The following is a 24,980-nucleotide window of genomic DNA, read 5'->3' on the forward strand; positions in this document are numbered from 1 at the left end:
AATATGGCTCTACACTACCTTCAACATCTTGAATCTCCAATGACCTATGCTAGGGTCCTCTTTGTAGACTTCAGTTCAGCATTCAACACCATCAAACTGGACATCCTTTTAACTAAACTAAATCAGCTAGTAGTACCTGAATTCAATTGTGATCTCGGGGGAATTGGTTCCAGAGTGTCGGGGCCACCACAGAGAAGGCTCTTCCCCTGAGTCCCGCCAAATGACATTGTTTAGTAGACGGGAATCCCAGCGGACGGTTAAGTCCCACAGAGTTGGCCTTCTCCAGGTCCTGTTGACTAAACAATGTCAGCTGGCGGGACCCAGGGGAAGAGCCTTCTATGTGGGGCCCCAACCCTCTGGAACCAGCTCCCCCCAGAGATCAGGACTGCCCCCACCCTCCTTGCCTTTTGTAAACTTTTTAAAACCCACCTCTGCCGTCAGGCACGGGGGAACTGAGACACCTCTCCTTGCCTATGTAGTTTTATGTATGGAATGTTTGTGCGTATGTTTTTATGTAAGGGTTTTTTTAGGTTTTTAATGTAAAATTGTTATTTTAGACTTAATATTAGATTTGTCATTGTATACTGTTTTATCACTGCTGTGAGCCGCCCCAAGTCTGCGGAGAGGGGCGGCATACAAATCTAATAAATAAATAAATAAATAAATAAATAAATAAATAAATAAATAAATAAATAAATAAATAAATAATAATAATAATAATAATAATAATAATAATAATAATAATAATAATAATGTGGAATGAAGGGGGGGAGATGCTCTCGGTGAGCAGTTCCCCAAACTGGAAGCAAGGGGAGCACCTGGACGCACTTTCTGATGTACCTTTCGAGGGGTGTCAGACGGGCAAGAGTTCCCCATCACCGGCACTACAGTTGCGCCCCCAGAGACCGGCATGGGCATGTTTAGCAGGTGCACATGTGCGTCAGCATAAGATAAAGCTTCTGAGCATGCGCAGGAAGCCAAATCTCACCCAAGGGCGCTTGCGCACATAAGGTTTTGCCGATTTTTTGTGATTTCTTTACATGCGCGGAAGCCAAAAAGCCAAAAAAAAAAAAAGGATGCGTGCACGTGTCTGGGACACAGAGCTGCGCATGCACCTCCATTTTCCCTCCCGGAATGCCACCCCCCCACCCCCGTCTCCCCTGGAACCCGGTACTGGTGTCAGATATCTAGATTTCCCCACCAGGTCTTTTCTTAAACTGGGATAGTTTGGCAATATAGGTTTATATATATGGATTTCTTGCAGGTGACTTCTTCATCATGAAAGTTGCCTCGATAGTTTGCTTTTTCCCAGACTGTCTTTTTAGATTGATTCATTGTGGCTAAGTGACACTTTACACCAAAAAAACTAAAGAACTGGTAATCGACTTCAGGAGGAAGAAAGATGCCCATAAATGGTGGAGAGGGTTGGTAGTTTCCAATTTCTGGGCCCTTGTATCTCAGAGAGGACCTCTCGTGGACTCTGAATGTCAACATACTTGTGAAGAAGGCACACAAGAGGCTGCACTTCCTGAGAATGCTCAGGAAGATGAAATTGATCTACTGCTGTCCTACTATCGCAGCAGCACCATTGCGAGTGTCCTGACACATGGCATTCTCGCCTGGCATGGGAGCAGCTCCGAAGCAGATAAAATAGCTCTACAGAGAATTGTTAAAACTGTCCAGAATATTATTGGGCTCCGGCTACCTGCCCTGGACGATACCTTTCCCTCTCACTGTCCTAGCGAGGTGCACAACATTCTCAGGGACTCTTCTCATCCTGCTTACAATCCCAAAAGACTGTTGCCTTCTGGTAGAAGATACAGAACAATTAAAACTCGGACCACACGTTTTCTGAATAGTTTTTATCCCAGAGATTTACTCACACTTAACAATGAACTAAAGGGTCCCCGTCAGTGAGCAGTTGGACAGTATGACTTGGTCTGTTGTGTAGATGTTTGGGTGGTTCAGGGTGGGGAATTTGTGGTGTATTACATACTGTATACATATACCAGGGTGATCCAACAGAAAAAAGAAACACACAAACACACACATATTTCTGTTGGATCATCCTGGTATATTGAAGGAACGTCACAGGGCATCTGGGTTGGGCCTACAGGCAAAAAGGAGCTGTGACGTTCTTTCAATATACCAGAAAAAAGAAAAAAAAACATGTAGCCCCTCCCTGGTACAAACTGAAGGGATCAGATCTGGTGGCCTAGAGGTTAATTCTCTGCCTTACAAGGCAGAAGCCCCAGGATCAAATAAGGGTATGGCTAGCTGATGAAGCCAGAACAAGGCTGAAATAGCGCTATCCTAGTCTCCCTTAATTTTAAAAATTCAGCAAAAACATGTGATACATATACATATATATGCTGTGTATATACATTCAATGACAATATTTATATTTTATATTTAGATCTGTAAATTCAGTCAAGAAACACCCCCCCCCCTTTCATCTACCCATATTTGAGCCCCCGACCATCCATTTTTAACAAAACCAACTTAGTCAGAAAGGCAGGAGCACAAGCACAAACCAGGAAAGACTTTCTGGCTCCCAGAAGATGGTGCTTGAGTTTCAATCATGGCAATGACTCACTCCCCACCCCCTTTTATTCCCCAGTGTGGACTTTGCAAGCGAGTGAAAGCAGACTTTGTGTGCCTGCGTGAAGAGGTGGTGCTGGCAGTATCTGCCCACGCCACTGCCTGTATGGTTTCACAGGTGTGTGGCAATTTTGGCGTAGAGTAGAACTCGGCTAGAGAATCTCCAGAGATATCCTTATAAACTTGGTATTCTTGGATTCAGGAAATCCTTTTCCCACCTGAAAACAGGTGGAGTTTGGCTCACTTACCAGGTGGCTGGACCTTCTTGAGGCTGTGAAAACTCGAAAGGACGCTCCGGCCGTGCAGGCCCTGCAGCAGGCGGAAGTTACCCTGGATAGGCTCATCGTCATCTCCTTGGAGGGTCTCCTCCAGCACTGAGATCTGCAGGGACAAGGGCTGGCGGTGGTCACCTGGGCGAGGTGGGTGGGCAAAGGACCCAAAGGAGGGAGAGGGGAGAATCGTGGAGCGCAAACCTGATCCTGGGAGAGCTGAACTGTTCGATTAAAGACTGTCCAGTTCACCGTCTGATAACAAGGTGGGGTGGTCAGCGAGCCGTTGTAGCGGAAATAGCGGTCGATGTCATAAGGGAGCAGCTTGGCTACATCAAAGCCAGCAACTGCGGTTTCCTCCCCTAAGAAAGGAGAAACCTCTGCGAGGATCATGCCTGGAGCATCACACTGAGAAACACACGGGTGGGAGCCATCAAGATGGGCGGTGCTGCCTGTCACCCTGAGACCCCGGTGATGAACCTATGGCGCGCATGGCTCAGGTGGCCCACGGAACCTTTTGTCAGGGCCCCAGGTCAGCTCCCGCGTGCAGGTGCATGCTGGCCAGCTGAGTTTCGGCCTTCTGCAGGGTGGGAGAGGCCATTTTTCTCCTCCTTCAGGAAAGGCGACAGAGTTCGGGGATTTTTAAATTGCCGCTGCACGTGCACGCACACGCCTTGCATGCGAGCGCCCACGAGTCCCACGCAGCGCGGGAAGAAGCGAACCGGCAGTGAGTGAAAATTAGAACCCACCCCTTCAACGGGCCTACCGAAGTTTCATTTCCGAACTTCCGTTGGGCTGTTTTTCACTTTCCCCAGGCTGTAGGAGGCTTTCCTGAAACCTGGGGAGGGCGAAAAACAGCCCAGCGGGTCTACCGGAGGTTCATTTCCTGAAGTCTGAGGAAGGCAAAAAACAGCCCAGTGGGCCTCCTGGAAGTTGAATTTAATTTAATTTATTTACCTTCCAAGTTGCCCAATTCCGAGGGGACTCTGGGCAGCATACAGTCATAGGCAATATAAAACCATAAAATATATAGCCTTACATAACACAAGACATCTAAACCAAAGTTCATTTCCTGAAGCCTGAGGAAGGCAAAAATCCCAGAGGCTTCAGTGGGGCCTGCGTTCATGTGCGGGGGGGGCACTACATTGTGGGTGTGGTCTCTCTCTCTCTCCCTCTCGCGTGTGTGCGTGCGCCCTTTTAGCACCCGAGCAAAAGAAGGTTCTCCCTCCCTCCCTAAGAGCATCCCCCTTCAGACGAATGGATTTGGGGCACCATTCCCTGTAAGCTGCGCACGTGAGCGCGCGCGCGCTCCAAAATACCCCCCGCGCACCCTTTTCCTCACCTGCGCACTCCCCAACCCCCTGCCAGCCCGCGGGGGGGCGGGGGAGAGGCGCGGGCAGTAGAAGGGAGCCGCGGCCACACCTGCCTCTCCATGGTGCCTCCGGCCCCCTCGCGCTCCAGGCCTCTTGGCCCTGCCCCCCACCCGCCCGGCCTCTCTTTCTCCTCCGCTGCAAGAGAGGGGGGGCAGGCATTCTCCAGAGGCTGGCAGGCGTGCGGGCCGGCGCACGCTCTTCCCATCTCCCTGCCTGCGTGCCCGCCCGGAACATTTAAAGTAAGAGCGAAGGGTTTTCTTATTTTGAATGTTCCGGGCGGGTGGGCTGGCAGGGAGATTTGGGGAGCACGCGCCGGCTGCCCCCCGAACACCTGGCCGCCGGCCCACCTGCTCGCCGCCGGCCCGCCGCTCGCCGCCCGCCCGCTCGCCGCCCGCCCGCCGCCCGCTCGCTCGCAGCGAGCAGGCTCCAAAAGTCGGCTGGGATACAAAAGTCGGCTGGGATACCGGGAGGCGGAGAGTGGCCGGGCGCCATGTCTTCGCCTCTGCGCGCCGCCTCCGCCCGGCCGAAAACAAAACGGCTCCAAAAGTCGGCCGGGCTCCCGGAAGGCGGCGCGCGGCTACTTCCTCTTCGCTGCAGAGCCGCACGGAGGCGAAGACACAGTGCCCAGCCATGCTCCGCCTCCCGGGAGCCCAGCTGAAAACAAAAAGACAACGGCGCCCTCCACTCTCTCTCCATCTCTCTCTCTCTCTCTTTTTCTCTCTGTTGCCGGCGTGGTGAACGAGAGAGAAAGAGAGAGAGAGAGAGAGAAAGGAGGGGAGAGAGAATGAGAAAGAAAGCGAGAAAGAAAGCAAGAGAGAGAGAAAGAGAGGGGGGAAGGAGGGGGAGGGAAAGACATAGAGGGAGGGAAGGAAGGAGAGAGAAAGAGCAAAAAAGAGAGGAAGGAAGGAAGAGAGAAAGGAAGAGGGATGGAGAGAGAGAGGGATTGAAAGATGAAGGAAGGGAGAGACACTATTCTTGTCCGCTCACCCCGAAAAAAATTAGAGGGAACACTGATTTGGGGGGGGGATCAGGGACCCCGTTGGCACAGGGAGCAACAGTTGTGGCTGGTGAAGAGGAAGCGAGCGTGCCCACTTCTCCTTCTTCTGACTTCCGTCCGTTGCCTCGCTCCTCTGACCGGGAGGGAAAGGTCTTTAAAGCCAGCCAGGGTGGCGACTGAGGACCGGTGCAGGGGAGCCGGCCAGTTCTCGCTTTCCTGGCAAGGCACCCTGGACGCCAGCGGGTCCCATGGGAATGGTAGCCTCGCCTGCAGGTGATGCCGGCCCCTCCGCTGCCTGACTCCTTTGCCCCCAGCTCTCTCCAGCCAGGCCCACAGCTGGGGAATGAGGGGGAGCTGCCCACTGCCCCCCTCTTTACCTTCCTCCTGGATCTCCCTCAGTTGTTGGAGGATGTGCTCATAGGGTTCGTTTGTCTCCGTCCCTACCTGGAACAGACAAAAGCAGCAGCAAGAGGTAATAATAATAATAATAATAATAATAATAATAATAATAACAACAACAACAACAACAACAACAACAACAGATTTGTATGCCGCCCCTCTCCGAAGACTCGGGGCGGCTCAGGTAGGTATGTAGGCACCCTGCCTTGTGTGGCCAAGGGCCTTGCTTCTCGGGGGGGCCTGCTTTATGCATGAACAACGCCATCCATTGTACATTAAATAACACAACTCAACAGCCACAGGCATTGCTTGAATGCTTTCGGAAGGGCAGCTGGTGGAAATGCTGTCAGTGTTCCAAGGAGGGTCCCTCCCACAGCACGGCCCCTGCCCGGCCCACCCTCATTTCCTACACACACACACACACACCCATCCCCATCACCTGCAGAAAGGCAGCTAGCACGGCCAGCCCTCCCGGCTCACTCGCGGCCTCCTGCAAACTCTCAAAGCGGGAGCTGTAATGGACCACATGGATCTGGAGGCAGAGACAGAGAGGTCAGCGCTGAGCACAATCGAGAGCAGTGGAGGGACACCAACATTTTTACTACCACACTGTGGGTGTGGCTGATGCAGGACACCCTGCATTTTCTTTCAACATCTTCCAGTGCAATTTGGGGGCTCTGGGGTGGAGCTCCATGTTTGTGACCCCACCCGTCCGGCCAGCAGCCCACCCTGCTCCAGAGGCACCCCTGTTGGTCTCCGGGGTGTTCCTGCAGCTTGTACACAAGAGACGATCGCACTTCACAGGACACAACCGCAATGAAACCCTGGGAGGAAACTCTGGCATTTCAAGCTCCTGGAAAACAACCCGGTCGCAGAGAAAACGCCACAGAATTTCTCCTGCAGCCCTTGGAGACGCCCAAGAAGAGTGGAAAGGCCCACTGCATTTTCATATACTTTCATTCCATTTTTAAAAGACCCCGTTCAATGCATGAGCAGCTCCGTCCGTGGCTTGGGCTTCAAGGCCAGCAAAGCTCTGCACCTCCCAAAGCCTAGAAAAGGCCGCGGGGGCTGTTTGACCGGCACCATGGACAAGAGCCCGGGGCTTACCTCGCCCGCGTAACGGTGCCCGTCCACTGTGTGTTCAGAGCCAGGCCGGGCGCTCCCGGATCCCCAGTGCAGGTGCAGCTGGGCTGCTTGGTATGGCTGGGGGAAGCCACCCCCACCGAGGGTCATTTTCCTGGGCAGACCTAGAAGAACTGGAGAAGGGAGAGGGTGAGACACGGGCGCATCATGCGGCTGCCTTTTGCACTGCCTGCAGTCTGCGAACACTCTCCAGAGGCAGCTCCATGGAGAGACCGTTGCAGTAGTCGAACCCTGAGGTGATGGGGGCGTGAGTGACTGTGAGAAGAGACTCCCTGTCGAAATGTGGCCGCAACGGGTGCACCAGCCGAACCCTTGCAAGCATCCCCCTCACCACCACAGCTGATGTCCTAAGCTTAGCTGTGGATCAAGGAGGACACCCAAGTTGCGGACCCCCTCTGAGGACTCCCCCCTCCAGGGTAATGGATGGACAGATGGGATTGTCCTTGGGAGACAAAACCCACAGCCACTCCATCCTATCCAGACCCCAACAGCCTCCAGATACCAGCACATCACTTCCACTGCTTCACTGAGTGGCCACAGGATGGAGATGTATAGCTGAGTGTCATCAGTGGACTGATAGTAACTCACCCCGTGTCCTCAGATGACCTCACCCAGGGGTTTCATGTAGATATTAAAGAGCAGGGGGGAGAGGACCGACTCCTGAGGAACCCCAGAAAGGAGGGACCTAGGAGTCGACCTCTGACCCCCTGCTAACACCGACTGCGACCGACTGGAGAGGTAGGAGGAGAACCACCATAATACGGTGCCACTCACTCCCAACACCTCCAGTCGGCGCAGAAGGATACCATGGTTGATGGTATCGAAAGCCGCTGAGTGGTCAAGAAGCACCAGGATAGGGGAATGACCCCTATCCCAGGTCGGCCAGACTGACTGCAGGATGGAACAAGCAGGTTTTCCCCTAATAATAATAATAATAATAATAATAATAATAATAATAATAATAAAATTATTATTATTATTATTTATTAGATTTGTATGCCCTCCCTCTCCGCAGACTCGGGGCAGCTGACAACAATAATAATAACAATATGACAATGTAACAAATCTAATATTTAAAAGAAAATATCTAAAAACCCATTATTTTAAAACATACAATACAAGCATACCATACATAAAACTATATAAGCCTGGGGTCTCAATTCCCCCATGCCTGGCGATACAGGTGGGTCTTAAGCAATTTACAAAAGACAAGGAGGGTGGGGGCAGTTCTGATCTCTGGGGGAAGTTAATTCCAGAGGGCCGGGGCTGCCACAGAGAAGGCTCTTCCCCTGGGGCCTGCCAGACGACATTGTTTAGTCGACGGGACCTGGAGAAGGCCAACTCTGTGGGACCTTATCGGCCGCTGGGATTCGTGCGGCAGAAGACGGTCTCGGAGGTATTCTGGTCCGATGCCATGTAGGGCTTTATAGGTCATTACCAATACTTTCCCACCTGTCCATGCTCATAACATCACTCAGCTCAACTCAGCTCCTCTTTTCAGGGCATACGGGATAGAAGTAGGTGGGCAGGGAGACCTCTATCTAACTGCAGCCCCCCCTCTCCCGGGAACTCAGGCTTGACTCTGGCAGCACAGTGGGAAGCCTCAGAGCAAGTGGCTGGAGAGACTTTGAGAAGAAGGCCTGGTGCACCATTAACTCACATCAGGGCTCACCTCCTCGCCAGAATGTCCAACGAGATATTCTGGAAAATCGTATTGCAAGCAGGACTCTTTCCAGGTTGAGTGGACAGAGGGTGGTGGGTGGCTGTTGTCACCCAAAGAGCCATTGTTGGACCTGGGAGCTGTTGTCCAGAACAGGAGCAAAACACCCCGTCCTGCTTTCTGATTAAAGGTTGATCACCATCAATGTTGCAGAATTTATTTTTCAACTTGCAGAAGGCGGTGGGCAATGGGACAGGACCCCACCTGTGAGATGTGGTTGACATACACAAGATACCGAGTCAACTGCCAGGCACAAAAGTTTTTCATTTTGTGGAAATGTCCCAATCCTCAAAGCGACCGTGAGATTTGTGCTTGTGGTGCTACCGAGGGAATTAACTCAATGGCTGACCATGTGTTGACCGAGGAGGGGAAGAAGACCTGACACATTCTCTTGGCGCCATTGGGCTCCCTAGTCTGCCAGGCCTGGACTTCCGTTTCCCAGGACAAGGTGCAGGGAAAGCTCTGTCCTTGGACGGAAGGAGCAGGTCTCTGAGAAGCCCTAACGGAGCCTCCTGACGGGGAGGAAAGTGGAGGGAATGGAGGCAGCCGGTGGGAAGGGGCCGTTTCCCATGCTGTAGAAGAACAACCAGCCCTTTAAAGGGGCCGCCAGAAGATAAGAGTGGTGAGAAAGCATCACTGATGGCCAAAGCCAACGCCGTCAAGGAAGCAGATGGTCCTTCAAGGAGTTTGAAGGAGGACTACTACGGGCTCTTCCTTGATAAAGGGGGAAAATGTGGGGTGGACGCCGGTCCCACCACCAAATGGATTTAGTACTGAACAATAGTATCCACCTTGTGGTCCTTCCTGGAGCCACATCCAGGTGTTTGCAGTAGGGTCTCATCCCAGGGCCATGTTCCTCAACGTTTTCATAAATTACTTAAAGAAGGAAATAGGAAAGGTCCTCAACTATTTGGCAGATGACACTAAGCTGGGAGAAAGAGGCTGCTACCCGCTCAGAAAACAGGCCCAAAGGATCTCAACAAAGTTAAAAATTGGGTCTTATCCAACCAAATATAATTGAGTGGGAAGAAATGTTGTTTTCTGATTTTATCAGAAAAATCAGGGGCACAGACGCATAAAAGGAGGCACCTAGTTTGGCAGTGGTCTGTGTGGGAAGGGCCGGAGCAAAACTGCTGCAGCTGCCCAGGGAGTTTGTTTATTTATTGTTAGAGTTGAAAGGGACCATGAAGGCCATCGAGTTCAACCCCCTGCCCAAGCAGGAACCCTATAGTGCACCAGTCAAGTGGCAGTTCAATCTTCTCTTAAAAATGTTGATGCATTCACAGAAATGTAGGGCTGCGGTCGCCGGCCTTTCTGCTCTGTGCCTGCCCCCACAATAGGGCAAGGACCCAGAGAAAGAGGAAAGGGGGCACGGGGGGGGGGGAAGTGGCCAGGATGGGGCAGGCCTCGGAGGCTGGTCAGAAGAGCTTGGGGTGTGCAGAGGAAGAGGCCAAGGGGAGCCATGAGTGCGGCCACCCTGTACGGTGTGGATTTACCCTCTGTAGTACACCAAGAGTAGGACAAGAGCCAGTGAAAGGAGGATTCAAACTCGAAATACGGAGGAAGTCTTGAGACGGAACCTCCGCCCTGCCTGCACACGTTAAATTGGTATTTTGATCACCGCCCTGCTCCGTCTTGATGGGGAGGAGTGTCATCTATTAGATATATTGCAGATGTTGTCAGTTTAAGTTCTCACTCTGGTCCTCTTTTGGAGTGGGAAAATACTCTCTCCTGATTGGTTGTTTGGTTGATCAGTTTCATATAAAAGGAGCTGTGTCAGCCAGGGAGTCAGTTGCCTCACAGGCAGCACTGAGTAAAGAGCTGTGAGAAATGGCTCTGGCCTCGTCTCTGTCCTTAACCAAGGCAAAGTTTCTTCCCGAGAGAGAATCAGGGAGGCCTGGATTGATTTTGGCATTTCTGGAAAAGGTTGCAGGGTGAATATAAGCCCAGCTGCAAAGAATGGTCTAGGCAACCTCGGGGTACCTCATCGGAATAACGCATTTGAAGGCCCAGGAAGCTTCCCTTTATTCTTACTTTGCGTTCTGCCGTGATGAGACGCTTCCTTTGATGCTTGTGTCCAGCTCCATTCATCACATTTTAAATCCAAGTGGATGACAGAGGTGACCAGGAAGTAAAGACTGCATCTCGTGAAGGACGGAAGCAGCCCCTCCCTCTGAGAATCCCGTCTCTTTTGGGCACCGGTTCTGAAGGCTGATGGAAGAACAGCTTTGTCCTTAAAATGTATCAGCTGGTCTCTCTTTCGTCTCCATTAAAAGTAAGGGAGGGGCCTGGACTCCACAACTCTGGGGTCCTTCCTTCTAACATGGATGTCAAGACCACAACACTTGCGATGTATTGTCTCCACTTTTGGTCACCACGACACAAACATGGTGTTGAGATTTTAGAAAGAGCACAGAGAAGAAGAACAAGGATGCTTAAGGGTCTGGATTTGGGGGGAAGGAAAGGACTGTGACGTGACAGCAGGATTCCTGTTCCCCAAAGCCCGTGAGGGCAGGACGAGAAGCAACTGACGGACATGAATCAGGCAGGGAGACAACCTGGAAGAACTCAGGAGAAAGTTCCTGACAGCGAGAACAGGCAGCAAAAGGAGAACAGGGGCCCCAACACTGGAGGCCCTTAAGAAGAGGCTGCACGTGGTACAGGATCTCCTGCTTGAGCAGGCGGGTGGACTAGAAGACCTCCGTGGTCCCTCCCAACTCGGCTCATTGCTCTCACAAAATTATTTCTTTTTCTTTAGCAGAATGTTTGTGTTTGACTGTAAAAGGCTTAGCAGTTGCTTCTGGCTTTATTTCAGTGCCAACCAAGTGCCATTGCTTTGTTATGGGATGCTGTGCCTTCTAGCTGCCGACCAGCCAGTGGGGATCGGAAGGAGAGACCCTCAAATTAAAAAAATAGGGGGGGGAGTTTTACTACCACACTGTGGGCGCAGCGGATGCAGGACGCCCTGCATTTTCTTTCAACATCTTTCAGTGCAAAATGGGTGCTCTGGGGTGGAGCTCCATTTTCGCTACCCCACTGCACCCCCCCCATTGTCTGGGCAGTAGCCCACCCCTGCCTTTATCACAAATCAATCCACCTTCTGTCAAAGGACAAAGTAAGGCCATGTGACAAGATGCGCAGCTAATACATTTTACAAACATAAATACATAAAGAAAGAAACAAACTTGAACAGTGACTTGGGGTCCTTGGAGCTGGTGCTTATAATTAAAATAAGCAATTACAAACAAAAAAGGGGATGGCAGTGACCGCCATGCAGCCAGAGCCCCATCCTGTTTATTGTGACCCTGCCTCACACACACACACGAGACAGAGAGAGAGAGAGGAGAGAGAGAGAGGAGATAGAGAGAGAGAGAGAAAGAGAGAGAGAGAAAGAGAGAGAGAGAGAGAAAGAGAGAGAAAGAGAGAAAGAGAGAGGAGAGAGAGAGAGAGAGTCCTATTCTAACGATAGAAGAGACTACTGTATTTGCATCTCGGGGTTCCTTGTAGCACTCAGAGCTCGGCTATTTTCCGGCAGACATTTCATTATCAAACTAGGTGACACCATTTGAGCCCTGATGACATCATCTAGTTTGGTAATAAAACAGCCAAGCTCAGAGATCACCGAGGACCCCAAAGTTCTCTCCTTAAGTGGACTGAGCAAGTTCACCTGTTTGCTTGCATGGGACCACCTCGCAAACCCTTTCTAATTCCTGTAGAGCTTGGAGGGATCCCTGAGGGATCTGGTCCCGGAGTCTGGGCGCTGTTGTCAGGGACCCTCCAAGAGGTGGGGGGGTCAAGGGCAAGGGCAGAGCTGGAATCTGGCAACAGGCACCATCTCTTTTCCATGCACCTCCGGAAACCCCACTGCGGGAGGCCAAGAGACGGCCCCCTGGTTCCAGGCCAAGAGACGGCCCCCCCGGTTCCAGGCCAAGAGACGGCCCCCCGGTTCCAGGAAGCAGGAAGAACTCCTGACCGAGGAGCTGGCCTGGTCCCCGTCGTCCGGGGGTGCCACACCCAGCTGGTCCTCAGGCGCTCACCGGTGTGGCCGTTGTTCTTCAGGGGAAGCGTCTCCTCGGGAGGCAAATCGTACCCGGAGAGCAACAGAGGCTCCAGCCTGGCGTTGAAGCTGACAGTGGACGTGTTGATGTTGATGGGGGACTGCATGTGGCCGCCGCAGTGGGAGAACTCGGACGCCCACTCTGGCATGTCTGAAAGAGAAGGACACGCGTCAGGGGCCTCTTCCCTGCCTCAGAGGGCGTGGGGCGCTGGGGGGGGGGAGAGGAAGCTTGACCAGGAGGGAAAGTGGAGCTTGGTCCGCCTCACTCTCGGCTGTGCAGAGAAGAGAGAACGTCCAGGCAGGTTTTCTGGGTTGGAGACTTCGCGCAGCTCTGGCTTTAAAACGCCTCTCAACTGCTGCACGAACAGGTTGGATCTGGGGATCGGCTGGTTCTGCCAGGCTGGGCTGCCTGCAAGAGAGCCGGGATCTTGGGGTCGATCTGGCCAGGCTCGCCTCCAGCCTGTAAATGCAGGTGGGCTGACAGCTCTGGGCCAGGCGGGCAGGCGGGAGGAGGGGGGAGGGAGCCACTGCCCAGTGAAGGCCGGTAGGTGCCCTTGGGTGGGGAGGAGGCTGGGCGCAAGGACATCTCTGATGGCCTCTGCCGCAGGGAGGGATATGTGGGCAGTGGGCACGACCTGCAGCGGCTAAGGAAGGGGGGTGGGGGAAGGCGGAGGGAGGGGGCCTTCCCTGCTGCTGCAGCCGGAAGCCCAGGAGTGCACAGGCAGCAGGTGTGACCAGAGCTGGGTGATCATTAACCAGCATTCACCTTGCCAGGGGCCCAAGGGAACACGGCCGGCCTTTACCTTTGTAGCTCCAGTGATGGTCTTTGTGCCCGGCAACACCTGGGGAGCAAAGAAGAGAACCTGACTTGAGTGGCTGCTCCCACAAAAGCAGAAAAGGGGGGGGCTTGCCCCTCCCCCCACTCCATTTTAATTCTAAATGTGGGGAGCAGCTCCCTTCCTTCCCCCCCTCCCTCCCTGAATGACAGGCCAGGCCAGAGGTTGGGTGGTGGGCTACAGAGACAGAGACCCTGCCTCCCTCTTCCGCAGGTCCCCCTGGTGACCCCAGATGCCGCCGAAAGGAAACGCCAGTCTAAACCGGCTCCGGCCGTGAACAGCTCTTTGCCTCTCAAAGGTCTCGGGACGGTTCCCACCTCTTGGTGCTTCTGCGAGTGGGGGTGTTTGCAGGAGGGTTGAGGGATGCAGGGATAAAGTCCTGTGCCGGGTGTAATGAAGAAATTGAAACCTATTTATATTTACTTATTCCACTTCCCAATGGGACTCAGGGCAGTTTACAACAATATAAAAATACAAATTACAATGATAAAAGAAGTCAAATATAAATGTTATATTTTATATGTTATAAATGTTATAATCTTTCAACATTAAACTGGCAAATCTTATTCTCTAACTGCAACTCTATGGATGACCTCTACAACACATTCTTGCTTGAGATGAAAGTAATCATCAGACTTTACGTACCATTTGCATCTGCCTCAACCAAGAAAAATTACCTCCCCCTCTCAATAAGAAAATTACAATTAAAAAAAAAATATCTCTGGCGTAAAAACGAAAAAGGACAAGTAGTAAACTTCATAAGCCGTTACAAAAGCATATGCAAACAAATAAAACCAGAATGTCTCAACTTCCACAACATACAAGAGGAAAACCTTCTACGCACAAAATTTATTTATTTATTAGATTTGTATGCCGCCCCTCTCCGTAGACAAGGGGGGGGTCACAACACAATAAAACAGTTCATAACAAATCTAATAATTTACAATTTAAAATATTTTAAAAATCCCATTATTAAGCAGACATACGTACAAACATACCATACATAAATTGTATAGGCCCGGGGGAGATATCTCAGTTCCCCCATGCCTGACGACAAAGGTGGGTTTTAAGGAGTTTACAAAAGGAAAGGAGGGTGGGGGCAGTTCTAATCTCTGGGGGGAGCTGGTTCCAGAGAGTCGGGGCCGCTACAGAGAAGGCTCTTCCCCTGGGGCCCGCCAAACGACATTGTTTAGTTGACGGGATCCGGAGAAGGCCCACTCTGTGGGACCTAATCGGTCGCTGGGATTTGTGCGGCAGAAGGCAATCTCGGAGATATTCTAGTCCAATGACATGAAGGGCTTTATAGGTCATAACCAACACTTTGAATTGTGACCGGAAATTGATCAGCAACCAATGCAGACTGCGGAGTGTTGGTGTAACATGGGCATATCTTGGGAAGCCCATGACTGCTCTCGCAGCTGCATTGTGCACGATCTGAACTTTCCAAACACTTTTCAAAGGTAGCCCCATGTAGAGAGCATTACAGTAGTCGAATCTCGAGGTGATGAGGGCATGAGTGACTGTGAGCAGTGAGTCCCGGTCCAGATAGGGCCGCAACTGGTGCACCAGGTGAACCTGGGAAAACGCCCCCCTCACCACAGCTGAAAGCTGGTTCTCTAATGTGAGCTGTGGATCGAGGAGGACGCCCAAGTTGCAGACCCTCTCTGAGGGGGTCAACAGTTCCCCCCCCCCAGGGTGATGGATGGACAGATGGAATTATCTCTGGGAGGCAGAACCCACAGCCACTCCGTCTTATCTGGGTTGAGTTTGAGTCTGTTGACACCCATCCAGACCCCAACAGCCTCCAGGCACTGGCACATCACTTCCACTGCTTCGTTGACTGGACATGGGGTGGAGATGTACAACTGGGTATCATCTGCATACTGATGATACCTCACCCCATGCCTCTGGATGATCTCACCCTGTGGTTTCATGTAGATATTGAATTGTAGGGGGGAGAGGACCAACTCCTGAGACACCCCACAAGGGAGAGACGTAGAGGTTGATCTCTGACCCCCTACCAACACCGAATGCGACCGACCGGAGAGGTAGGATGAGAACCACTGTAGAACAGTGCCTCCCACTCCCAACCCCTTGAGTTGGTGCAGAAGGATACCATGGTCAATGGTATCGAAAGCCGCTGAGAGGTCGAGAAACACCAGGACAGAGGATAAACCCCTGTCCCGGGCCCGCCAGAGATCATCCATCAACGCGACCAAAGCAATTTCCATGCTGTAGCCGGGCCTAAATCCTGACTGTTGAGGGCCTAGATAATCAGCTTCTTCCAAGGACCGTTGGAGTTGGAGTGCCACCACCTTCTCAACACCCTTCCCCATAAAGGGAAGGTTGGAGACTGGCATATAGTTGTTAAGAATGGCTGGGTCCAGGGAAGGCTTCTTGAGGAGGGGGCACACAAGTGCCTCCTTGTAGGGATCCGGAAAGGACCCCCTCCCCAGAGAAGCATTGACAATCTCCTGGACCCAGCTCCGTGTCACCTCCCTGCCTGTAGAGACCAGCCAGGAGGGACACGGATCCAGTAAGCAGGTGGCGGAACTTACAGCTCCAATGGCCTTGTCCACTTCATCAGGCGTCACCAGATCAAACTCTTCCCAGACAGATGGACAAGTACGAGCCCCAGTCACCTCGACTGAATCATTGTCAGTCAACTGTGTTATCCAATTAGAGTCGAGGTCCGCCCGGATCCGAGCGATTTTATCAGTGAAAAACGTGTTAAAATCCTCGGCAACACTCTGTAAGGGCTCCCCAACTCCCGCCTGGTTAAGAAGGGAGCGGGTCACCCTAAACAGAGCGGCCGGGCGGGATTCCACTGATGCAATCAAGGCAGAATGATATGCGCATCTTGCCGCCTTGAGCGCCACTTTGTAAGTCTTAATAAAAGCTCTTACAAGTGTTCGATCGGATTCAGACTTACTCTTCCTCCATTGCTTCTCTTCTCAAATCCAATCGAGCTTTCTACAACTTTGTCAACAACAAACGCAAGGACTCTAAACTTATCCCACCTCTCAAAGGACCCAACAACAAAGAATACCACGACGATTCATCCAAAGCTAACCTTCTCAATTCATTCTTTGGCTCTGTATTTGTCAACAGCAACGGCTCATCCCCCAAATTCATAACTCGCACCTCAAATTCTCTCAATGACCTAACCCAAATAGACTTCACTGAAGACCAAGTTGAAAAAGCATTACGTGACCTTAAACCAGCGGTCCCCAAACTACGGCCCGCGGGACGCATGCGGCCCATTGAGGTCATCTATCCGGCCCGCGGAAGCGCACAAGATTTTACATATACACAATAAGTTCCCGAATCTCCCGTCCATTCACTGTGAAAAACAACCCCCCGCACAGCCTTTTCCAAGGCTGTGCAATGAAGCCAGGCGTTGGAGTTGGAGGCGGGGAGCAACGAAAGTGCAGAGGCCAGCAAAGGTTTTTCTTATTGTGAATGTCATGCGTGCGTGCGCGCACGCTCCCCATCCCCCTGCCAGCCTGCGGGGGGCGACAAGGAGGACACTGCCCCTGTGTGCTGCCGGTGCCAGCCCAAAGATCACGGGGGTGGGGGCTCGGATCCACGCCCCCGTGGTGCTGCCGGCACGATGATCGCTGGGGGGACAAGAGAGAGAAAGGGGGAGAGAGAGAAAGAGTGAGAGAAAAAGACAGAGAGAGAGAGAGAGGGAAAGAGAGAGTGACAAAGACAGAGAGAGAGAGAAAGAGAGAGAGAAAGAAAGAGGGAGAGATAGAAAGAGAGTGAGTGAGAGAGAGAAAGAAAGCAAGAGAGAAAGAAAGCAAGAGAGGGACAGAAAAAGAAAGCAAAAGAGAGAGAGAGAAAGAGAGGGACAGAGAGAAAGAAAGAGAGAGAGAGAGAATGCAAAAGAGAGAGAGAAAGAGAGAGGGACAGAGGAAGAAAGAAAGAGAGAGAGAGAAAGAGGGAGAGAGAGAGGGAGAGAGAGAGAGTGAGTGAGAGAGAAAGAAAGAGAGAGGGACAGAGAGAGAGGGACAGAGAGAAAGAAAGAGAGAGAGTGAGAGAGAGAGAGAGAAAGGAAGGAAGAGAGAAAGAGAGAGTGACAGAGAGAAAGAACAAAAGAAAGAGGGAGAGATAGAGAGGGAGAGAAAAAGGAAGAGGGAGAAAGAGAGTGAGTGAGTGAGTGAGAGAAAAAGAAAGCAAGAGAGAGAGAAAGAGAGGGACAGAGAAAGAAAGAGAGAGAGAGAAAGAGAGAGAGAAAGAAAGAGGGAGAGATAGAAAGAGAGTGAGTGAGAGAGAGAAAGAAAGCAAGAGAGAAAGAAAGCAAGAGAGGGACAGAAAAAGAAAGCAAAAGAGAGAGAGAAAGAGAGGGACAGAGAGAAAGAAAGAGAGAGAGAGAGAGAATGCAAAAGAGAGAGAGAAAGAGAGAGGGACAGAGGAAGAAAGAAAGAGAGAGAAAGAGGGAGAGAGAGAGGGAGAGATAGAGAGTGAGTGAGAGAGAAAGAAAGAGAGAGGGACAGAGAGAGAGGGACAGAGAGAAAGAAAGAGAGAGAGTGAGAGAGAGAGAGAGAAAGGAAGGAAGAGAGAAAGAGAGAGTGACAGAGAGAAAGAACAAAAGAAAGAGGGAGAGATAGAGAGGGAGAGAAAAAGGAAGAGGGAGAAAGAGAGTGAGTGAGTGAGAGAAAAAGAAAGCAAGAGAGAGAGAAAGAGAGGGACAGAGAAAGAAAGAGAGAGGGAGAAAGAGAGAGAGAGGGAGAGATACAAAGTGAGTGAGAGAGAGAGAGAAAGAGAGTGAGAGAGAGAAAGAAAAAGGGAGAAAGAAAATGAGAGGAAGAAAGAGTGAGAGAGAAAGAGAAATCTCGCACTTGCTCCACTTCGTCTCCTCCCCCTCCCCAGGACGGCGTTAAGAAAACTGCAGGGTTTTTTTATAGTCCAGCCCTCCAACAGTCTGAGGGACAGTGAACTGGGCCCCTGTGTAAAATGTTTGGGGACCCCTGCCTTAAACCTTCCCTATCAGTCGGACTAGATGGTCTATGTGCATATTTCCTAAGAAATCTATCTTCTTCTATAGCAGAACCACTGAGCATAATCTTCTAAAAATCCTTCAGAACCAGCACACTTCCTAAACTATGGTCGAAAGCAATGTCATCCCCATCTTCAAAAAAGGAGACCCATCTCTTGTCGATAACTACAGACCAATTTCACTATGCTGCATCCCATGTAAAGTCATGGAATCAATTATAAACCAATCAATTACTCTCCACCTAGAAACTAATAATCTGCTCTCTAACAAACAATTTGGATTCAGAAAAAAACTATCCTGCAACCTACAGCTCCTCCACTGCAAAAACATATGGACAACTCATCTTGACCAAGGAAAAACTATAGATGCAATTTATATTGACTTCTGCAAAGCTTTTGATTCAGTGGTCCACGACAAACTACTTCTAAAACTCAAATCCTATGGCATCTCAGGATCCCTCCAGAGCTGGATTACTGCATTCCTGTCAAACAGGCAACAAGTGCTCAAAATAGGAAGCTCCATATCGACACTCGTCCCTGTTAAAAGCAGTGTCCCCAAGGTAGCGTACTGGGACCTATGCTCTTCATTCTCTACATCAATGACCTTTGCGATCTCATCACAAGCAACTGTGTTCTTTTTGCAGATGATGTAAAACTCTTCAACACCACTGAAAACACAACTACTCTAGAAAAAGACCTAGACTCAGTTTCTGACTGGTCCAACACATGGCAACTCCAAATCTCTACCAGCAAATGCTCTGTCCTACACATCGGCAAAATGAACCAGAACTTCAAATACAAACTGAATAAATAAATTATCACAGATAATCCCCACTTGGTCAAGGACCTTGGAATACTAATAATTAAAGCTCTAAGTGCCAAAGCCCACTGCAACAACATCGCCAAGAAGGCCTCAAGAGTTGTTAATCTAATCCTACATAGCTTCTGCACTAGAAATCTCACACTACTTACCAGAGCTTACAAAACTTTTGCCAGACTCATCCTAGAATACAGCTCATCTGTTTGGGACCCATACCACATTTCTGACATTAACACCCTCGAAAATGTCCAAAGATACTTCACCAGAAGAGCCCTTCACTCCTCTACCCAAAACAGAATTCCCTATGAAACTAGACTTACAATCCTAGGTCTTGAAAGCTTAGAACTACGATGCCTTAAACATGATCTAACTATTGCCCACAAGATCATATGCTGCAATGTCCTCCCTATCAAAGACTACTTCAGCTTCAACCGCAACAACACAAGATCACACAACAGATTCAAGCTTAATATTAACCACTCCAAACTTGACTGTAAAAAATAAGACTTTAGTAATCGAGTTGTTGAAGCGTGGAACTCATTACCGGACTCTGTAGTATCATCCCCTAACCCCCAACAATTTACCCTTAGACTATCCACGGTTGACCTCTCCAGATTCCTAACAGGTCAATAAGGGGCATACATAAGCGCACTAGAGTGCCTTACGTTCTCTGTCCTATTGTCTCTCCTATATCTCCTATATCTTCTCTACTGTATCCTCTATAACCTTCATTGTGTATTATTGTGAAATGGACAAAATAAATAAATAAATAAAACCCCAATTATAAAACCCACAACACAAACAATACAATCAACATACATACATACCACTCAACACAATTCAGTCGTGACAGATGTAAATGTTTATTTACTTATTTATTTATTTATTTATTTATTTGTTATTAGAGTTGAAAGGGACCTTGCAGGTCATCAAGTCCAACCCTGTGCTCAAGCAGGAAACCTTACACCTCCCCTGGCAGTCCAGTCTCCTCTTGACTGTGTCGAGTGATGGGGCCTTCACAACCTCCGCTGGCAGGTTGTTCCCCTGGTTGATCGCACTGACCGTCAGGAAGTTCCTCCTTATTTCCAGGTTGAATCTCTCCTTGGTCAGTTTCCATCCGTTGCTCCTGGTCTGGCCTTCTGGTGCTTTGGAAAACAGTGTGACCCCCTCCTCTCTGTGGCAGCCCCTCAAGTACCTGTATACTGCTATCATGTCCCCTATGGCCTTTCTTTTCTCAAGGCTATCCATGCCCAGTTCCAGCAACCTCTCTTCACATGCCTTGGTCATTCTGGTTTCTCTTTTCTGTACTTTCTCCAGAGTTTCAATGTCCTTTTTCTAGTGGGGTGACCAAAATTGAATGCAGTACTCCAGGTGTGATCTGACTAGGGCATTATAGAGTGGTATTAGGACCTCTTTAGTCGTGGAGTGTATCCCCCTGTTGATGCATTTTAAGATTGTGTTGCCTTTTTTAGCCATTGCTGCACATTGCTGGCCCTTATTGACTTGGTTATCCCCCAAAACTCCGAGATCTCTCTCACAGTCGCTGCTGTTAAGTGTGATTTCTCCCAGTTTTTCTTAGATTTTTCTTACCTGGGTGTAAGATTTTGCTTTTTCAACATTAAATTTCATTTTGTTAGTTTGAGCCCATAGTACTAATCTATCTAGATCTTTCTGTATTTTGAGCCACAGAGAAGGCCCTGCTCTGCAGTTCCCGCCAACCTGCATTGCTTAGTCCACGGGGTCTGGAGGAGGCCGACCCTGTGGGATCTTTTTGGTCTCTGGGAGGTTTGCGGCAGGAGACGGTCCCGTGGATAGTCTGGCCCTGAGCCATGTAGAGCTCTCTAGGTGACCACCAACCCTTTGAATTGTGTCCAGAGACTAATCAATAGCATAATAAAGCTGGCAAGCCATTGCGGTAAGATGTAGAGATGGCCACACGTTTTGATGACTTTAAAGGGGGGGGGAAGATAAAGAGATCCCTGGGCAAGGGGCTTTGAAAACTCAATGACACCCCTGGGGGGGGGCAACCTCCCACCAGCCCTCGTTGCCAGACAGCAGGGGGCAGGAAGCAGCCGTGCCTGTGATAGACTCAGAGGGATCTTGACCGAATCCTGCAGTTCAATCCTCTTATGTAAAGAAATAAATACAATTCCAGCCGTGGATAAAGGACACCCTCCCCTTTTTTTTTTTGCTCCACGACTGTCATTTTCCTTCGAAGGAGGCACGATAGGGACTACCAGCCTGTCCGAAGGCTTCCAGCCTTGGTGGGCTACTAAGTGGAGGCCCCCCACCATCCTTGGATGCCTTGCAGGTGCCACGAATCAGGCAGGACAATTGGGCACTGCAGACTCAGCTGGAAGCCTCAGTCGACCTGTCAGCAGCTCCCCCCCCCCTGGAAGAGAAGAGCTGCCAGCCAAGAGGGGGAGGGAGGGAGGGAGGCAGAAGGGCACCCCAAGAGGTCTACCCCCCCTCCCATGGGACATCTGGGAGGCACCCCAGAATGAGTTTATTCCAAACATCTGCAAATCTTAAACCAAAGTCTGGGTGTCGTAAGAAATAAAATAAATAAACCAAAGAGGTGAAAGCCCGGGCACCACTGTCCCCCTTTTCGGGCAGACCCCGCCCCCCCTCTCCCTCTCCCCATGCTTGAAGGAGGAGCCGGGTCCCAACCAGGTGCACGCAGAGGAATTGCTGTTTATGTGCAGGAATGGTTAAATCCTAAACAATTATACTGTGATGCAGAAGGTAGGATCCTAAGTATAGAAATTTTGATAGATTATTAAGAAACAACTTTAATAGTAATATATGCCCCAAATATAAACCAAAAAGAACAGATTAATAAAATACAAGGCCAGTGTATATGTTTGACTGGAGATTTTAATGTGATTGTTGATGCAAACAAAGATTATAAAAGAAACATAACAGAAAATTAGTACCCAATTTTTTTTTGACACGGTGAAGGAATCCAGACTTAAAGATTTATGGAGAGAAAAACACCAGATGGAAAATCAATATATGTATTTCTCACCCCCTCATAAATCATGTTGGAATAGACATGGTATGGGGTAGCATAGAAATAGAAAATAAAATAGAAAAAAATTCAAATTGGAACAAATATTTGGGCAGATCATCACCCAATTATAATAACTTTAAAAGGAACAGAAGGAAAGAATAAAAGGTGGACAATGAATCCAAAAGTAACAAAAGAGAAGGACTATATATGGAAAAAGAACTAAATTTCTTTTTAAAAGAAAATTGGAATAGCGAAACAATGATACAAAATCTATGGGACACTGCCAAAGCGTATATTAGAGGATTAACCGTAGTATACATTAGCAAGGACAAAAGAAGTAAAAATAAACTAATGGAAGAATTACAAGATCAAATTAAAAATTTAGAAAGTAAAATGCAATTTGACCCGCAAAATGAAAACTTAGGAGAGGAAAGAGATAAACGGAAATATAGGATTAACCTGATAATTAAAGAAGATATAGCAATGCAGATTAAAATGGCGAAACAAAACCACTTTGAGCATGCGAACAAAATTGGCAAATGGTTAGCATATAAATTAAAAAAGGGAAAAGAAAAGATATATTCAACAATTAGAGAATAAAAAGGGATGATACAGTTCGCATTGCACAACTTCGCCTGGTGCACCAGTTGCGCCCCTATTTGGACAGGGAGTCATTGCTCACAGTCTCTCATGCCCTCATCCCCTCGAGGTTTGACAACTACAATGCTCTCTACATGGGGCTACCTTTGAACAGTGTTCGGAAACTCCAGATCATGCAGAATGTAGCCGCGAGAGCTATTGTGGGGTTACCTAGATTCGCCCACGTCTCTCCAACACTCCATGGCTTGCATTGGCTGCCAATCAGTTTCTGGACACAATTCAAAGTGTTGATAATGACCTATACAGCCCTACATGGCATCGGACCAGAATACCTCCGGAACTGTCTTCTGCCGCACGAATCCCAGCGGCCGATAAGGTCCCACAGAGTTGGCCTTTTCCAGGTCCCGTTGATTAAACAATGTCATCTGGCGGGCCCCAGGGGAAGAGCCTTCTCTGTGGCGGCCCCTGCCCTCTGGAATAAACTCCCCCCAGAGATCAGAACTGCCCCCACCCTCCTTGTCTTTTGTAAATTGCTTAAGACCAACCTGTATCGTCAGGCATGGGGGAATTGAAGTATCTCCTCCAGGCTTATATAGTTTTATGTATGGTATGCTTATGTTGTATGGTTTTAAATGATGGGTTTTTTAGATGTTTCTTTTTAAATATTAGATTTGTTACATTGTCATATTGTTATTATTGTGAGCCACCCCGAATTTGCGGAGAGGGGCGGCATATAAATCTAATAAATTATTATCATTATCATTATCATTATCATTATCACTATCACTATCATCATTATCACTATCACTATCACTATCATTATCATTATCATCATCATCATCACTATCACTATCACTATCATTATCACTATCACTATCACTATCATCATTATCACTATCACTCACTATCACCATCATTATTTATTTATTTATTATTTATTTATTTATTTAACAACAATGATTAAAAACAGCATGTAGAAGTCCAATTAATAAAACAACTAAAAACCCTTATAATAAAACCAAACATACACACAAACATACGATGCATAACTTGTAATGGCCTAGGGGAAAGGAATATCATAACTCCCCCATGCCTGGCGGCATAAATGAGTCTTGAGTAGTTTACGAAAGACAGGGAGCGTGGGGGCAGTTCTAATCTCCGGGGGGAGTTGGTTCCAGAGGGCTGGGGCCGCCACAGAGAAGGCTCTTCCCATGGGGCCCGCCAAACGACATTGTTTAGTTGACGGGACCCAGAGAAGGCCAACTCTGTGGGACCTTATCAGTCACTGGGATTCATGCGGTAGCAGGCAGTTCCGGAGGTAATCTGATCCCATGCCATGTAGGGCTTTAAAGGCCATGACCAACACTTTGAATTGTGACCGGAAACTGATCGGCAGCCAATGCAAGCCACGGAGTGTTGAAGAAATGTGGGCGAATCTTGGAAGCCCCACGACGGTCATTATCATTATCATTATCGGACAAAAAGAAAAAGATAGCAAGGGAATATTATCAAATGCTCTATCAAAAGGAAGAAATTGAGAAAGGGAAAATAAAAGAATACTTAGATGAATTCCACCTAGAAGAAATTTCTAAATTTAATACAGAGATTTTAGATAAGGAAATAACCACAGATGAATAAGAAAGAGCAATTAGGAAACAGGAAAATAATAAAATGCCAGGATCAGATGGGATGATGATGATAATGATGATGATAATGATGATGATGATGATGATGATGATTATTATTATTATTATTATTATTATTATTATTATTTTAATTAGATTTGTATGCCGCCCGTCTCCGAAGACTCGGAGCGGCTCACAACTACAAAACAGTACAAATCCAATAGTTAAAAACAATTAAAACCCCCTTAATATAAAAAACAGTCATACATCTCAGACAAACCATACGTAAAATGGAAACGGCCCTGGGCAATCAATTTCCCCATGCCTGACAACAGAGGTGGGTTTTAAGGAGTTTGCGAAAGGCAAGGAGGGTGGGGGCAATCCTAATCTCCGGGGGGAGTTGATTCCAGAGGGTCAGGGCCACCACAGAAAAGGCTCTTACCCTGGGTCCTGCCAGACGACCCAGAGAAGGCCAACTCTGTGGGACCTAATCGGTCGCTGGGATTCAAGCGGCAGAAGACAGTTC

At 49.1% G+C, this 24,980-nt stretch overlaps 1 protein-coding gene across 2 annotated transcripts in view; it reads right to left on the reverse strand.

Moving 5' to 3' along the window:
* Positions 1-24,980, reverse strand: part of LOC139162851 (carbonic anhydrase 14-like) — a 35,907-nt gene that overhangs the window by 6,353 nt on the left and 4,574 nt on the right. For both annotated transcript variants that reach the window (XM_070743706.1, XM_070743705.1), the window contains exons 2-8: positions 13,363-13,401; positions 12,540-12,710; positions 6,747-6,895; positions 6,079-6,171; positions 5,618-5,684; positions 3,075-3,232; positions 2,850-2,982 (exon numbers count right to left, since the gene is read on the reverse strand). In XM_070743706.1, the coding sequence (XP_070599807.1) occupies positions 2,850-2,982; positions 3,075-3,232; positions 5,618-5,684; positions 6,079-6,171; positions 6,747-6,895; positions 12,540-12,710; positions 13,363-13,401 (810 nt within the window). The remainder of the gene's footprint in view (positions 1-2,849; positions 2,983-3,074; positions 3,233-5,617; positions 5,685-6,078; positions 6,172-6,746; positions 6,896-12,539; positions 12,711-13,362; positions 13,402-24,980) is intronic.

This window comes from Erythrolamprus reginae, chromosome 2 (genome assembly GCF_031021105.1).
Source record: "Erythrolamprus reginae isolate rEryReg1 chromosome 2, rEryReg1.hap1, whole genome shotgun sequence".
Classification (NCBI taxonomy): Eukaryota; Metazoa; Chordata; class Lepidosauria; order Squamata; family Dipsadidae; genus Erythrolamprus; species Erythrolamprus reginae.